Source organism: Pangasianodon hypophthalmus, chromosome 3 (assembly GCF_027358585.1).
Source record: "Pangasianodon hypophthalmus isolate fPanHyp1 chromosome 3, fPanHyp1.pri, whole genome shotgun sequence".
NCBI lineage: Eukaryota > Metazoa > Chordata > Actinopteri > Siluriformes > Pangasiidae > Pangasianodon > Pangasianodon hypophthalmus.
The window spans coordinates 34078810-34081309 of NC_069712.1; the positions used below are offsets into that span (position 1 = coordinate 34078810).

The 2500-nt window shown below is 39.6% G+C and overlaps 1 protein-coding gene across 3 annotated transcripts in view; it reads right to left on the minus strand.

Moving 5' to 3' along the window:
* The window catches only part of lgmn (legumain), a 14851-nt gene that overhangs the window by 5547 nt on the left and 6804 nt on the right, over positions 1-2500 (minus strand). For all 3 annotated transcript variants that reach the window (XM_053232905.1, XM_034303179.2, XM_053232906.1), the window contains exons 7-8: positions 1758-1820; positions 929-995 (exon numbers count right to left, since the gene is read on the minus strand). In XM_053232905.1, coding sequence (XP_053088880.1) covers positions 929-995; positions 1758-1820 — 130 coding nt within the window. The remainder of the gene's footprint in view (positions 1-928; positions 996-1757; positions 1821-2500) is intronic.

Below are 2500 nucleotides of genomic sequence, written 5' to 3' on the forward strand. Positions count from 1 at the left end.
AGCAGGATAATGAACTTCAGCCACCGGTCATATGACAATCAGAGGACTGTGTGTGTGTGTGTGTGTGTGTGTGTGTGTGTGAGTGTTTTTCTGTACACAGCTGCAAAAAAACCTGCCGCATCAACATTTAAACAGAAAAAAACAGGCTGTGTGGGAACTGAAAGGAAAACACAGGGGAAAAATCAGCAGTAATGTAACGAGTGATTCATCAAGAATAAAGGAAGTGAATTTCATAAACACACTTTCGTGTGAGCACACAAAAACCCCTTTACAGCACAACACACACTACACAACACACACTACACAACTCACTGGGCTTTTCAATTCTACCTCAATTTGTAATCATGCTCTCGAACGTTTACGACATCCCAAATACACCTTAATACACCTTAAAGTGCTTCAACAACAACAACAACAACAACAACAACTCCTAGACTAGTCGTTACAATCATCTGAATCACTGAATCTAAACGACAGAACAATCGTTTTTATGTTTATCTTCTCCACAGAAGGACTCAAAGAACACTGAACTCACTGATCATGTCATTAATCAACCGTTTTATTCATCACTGTATAAAAGAATCATCCTTTAATCTCAGCATAGCCTCAAGTCACAGCCGTTTTGGTGTCTTGCGTAAGAAAATAACGACCGGTGAATCGTCCTGATATGAAAGCAGAACATACGTGCGATTACATTCAGCCTGTAAATCCTGAAAACGTTTAATTATGTAGTAATAATAATGTAGCGTAAAAACAATGTAAATACAAGCAGAGTTTAGAGTGTTAGTTATCCTTGTTGTCATGGTTACAGGCGTCCCACAGCTGCCGGCCAATCAGAAACGAGTATTCTCTGTGGTGATGGTGCTATAATCCATGTTTATTCGGGTTTTTTTTTTATGTTTTTTTTTTTTTTTTTTGTGAAACTCACCGTCGATGTCAACCGGCAGCGGCTTCATCATGGAGCCGGACTCGCACGCCTCGATGTAAAACACCATCTGCGTGTCAGTGTGTGTGTGTGTGTGTGTGTGTGTGTGTGTGTGTGTGAGTGAGTGAGTGTGAGTGAGTGTGTGTGTGTGTTGTACAGTTGAGGTGAAGAAGAAGAAGAGTACAAGTTGAGTAATTATGACACAGATAAGGATTTAACACCATGCAGTGGTTCTGTTCCCATCCTGACGTTGATTACTTTCCTGTAACAGCACCTCCCCAAGTGTTTTATTCCTCCTACACCACAGCAATTTACCCATTACAGTGTTGTATTATTTACAGAACCACGTTTATAGTTAGATTTTATGTACATGAAGCAAGTTAGTTCCTGTTGTCACTTATGTTATAGCAGCTACAAACACTCGTTCCCTCACCAGCCTCTCTTTATTCTCTCTCTCTCTTCAAGATTGTCATGTTTTTACTGAGAAACCGCAAAGAAGCGTAAACTCCTGAAGATGTCGGGAAACTTTTTAAAAAAGTTACAGCTTTACCTCTGACTGATACAAAGCTCTGACACTGGAGACTCCTTCCAGAAATGTTCAATAAATTACAGAAAAATTAATCACATCACTGTTTATTATCAGTGGAGCGTCCGCTGTACACGTCCCTGTGAATGAGCTGTTGCTATAGAAACGTTAACGTATCATTAATATAAACCTGCGCTACTGTCGGAGCTGCTGTTATAGAAAATTAATCAACACTTCTGAACAGTGGGAAGTGATTAAAGTCGTTAACTTTACAGTGAGGAGAGAAAACGGTGTGAAAACACGCACCTTCTTGTATTTCTTGTTGTCGCGCATGTACTGCACCGTGTCCATCAGATCTTTCACATAGAGCTGAGGAGGGAGAGAGAGAGAGAGAGAGAGAGAGAGAGAAAAACAGAGAAAGAGAGAGAGAGAAACAGAGAAAGAAAGAGAGAAAGAGAGAGAGAGAGAGAGAAAGAGATAGAGAAAGAAAGATAGACAGAGAGAAAGAGAGAGAGAGAGAGAGAGAGAGACAGAGAGAGAGAGAAAAACAGAGAAAGAGAGAGAGAGAAACAGAGAAAGAAAGAGAGAAAGAGAGAGAGAGAGAGAGAGAGAGAGAAAGAGATAGAGAAAGAAAGATAGACAGAGAGAAAGAGAGAGAAAAACAGAGAAAGAGAAAGAGAGGGAAAGAGAGAGAGAAAGAGATAGAGAAAGAAAGAGAGAAAAACAGAGAAAGAGAGAGAAAGAGAGAAAGAAAGAGAGAGAGAAAGAGAGAGAAAGAGAGAGAGAAAGAGAGAGAGAGATTGCTTCATCGTTTATCCGTCACACACTCATGTGTCAAAAGTATTAAAATAATTGAACCATTGCAGTTTATTTTATTTAGAATAAAAGTGTGTTAAATTGAAATGTGACATCACTCCATGACATCATCACCACTGTGCCCTAAATTCTGTATTTTTTCTCCGTAAGCTTGTCTTACTGTAACTACTGGAGGAAAAAACCCTAACACGTGCGTATGTCTCATTCAGAATAACTCACGCATTGTTTTGAAG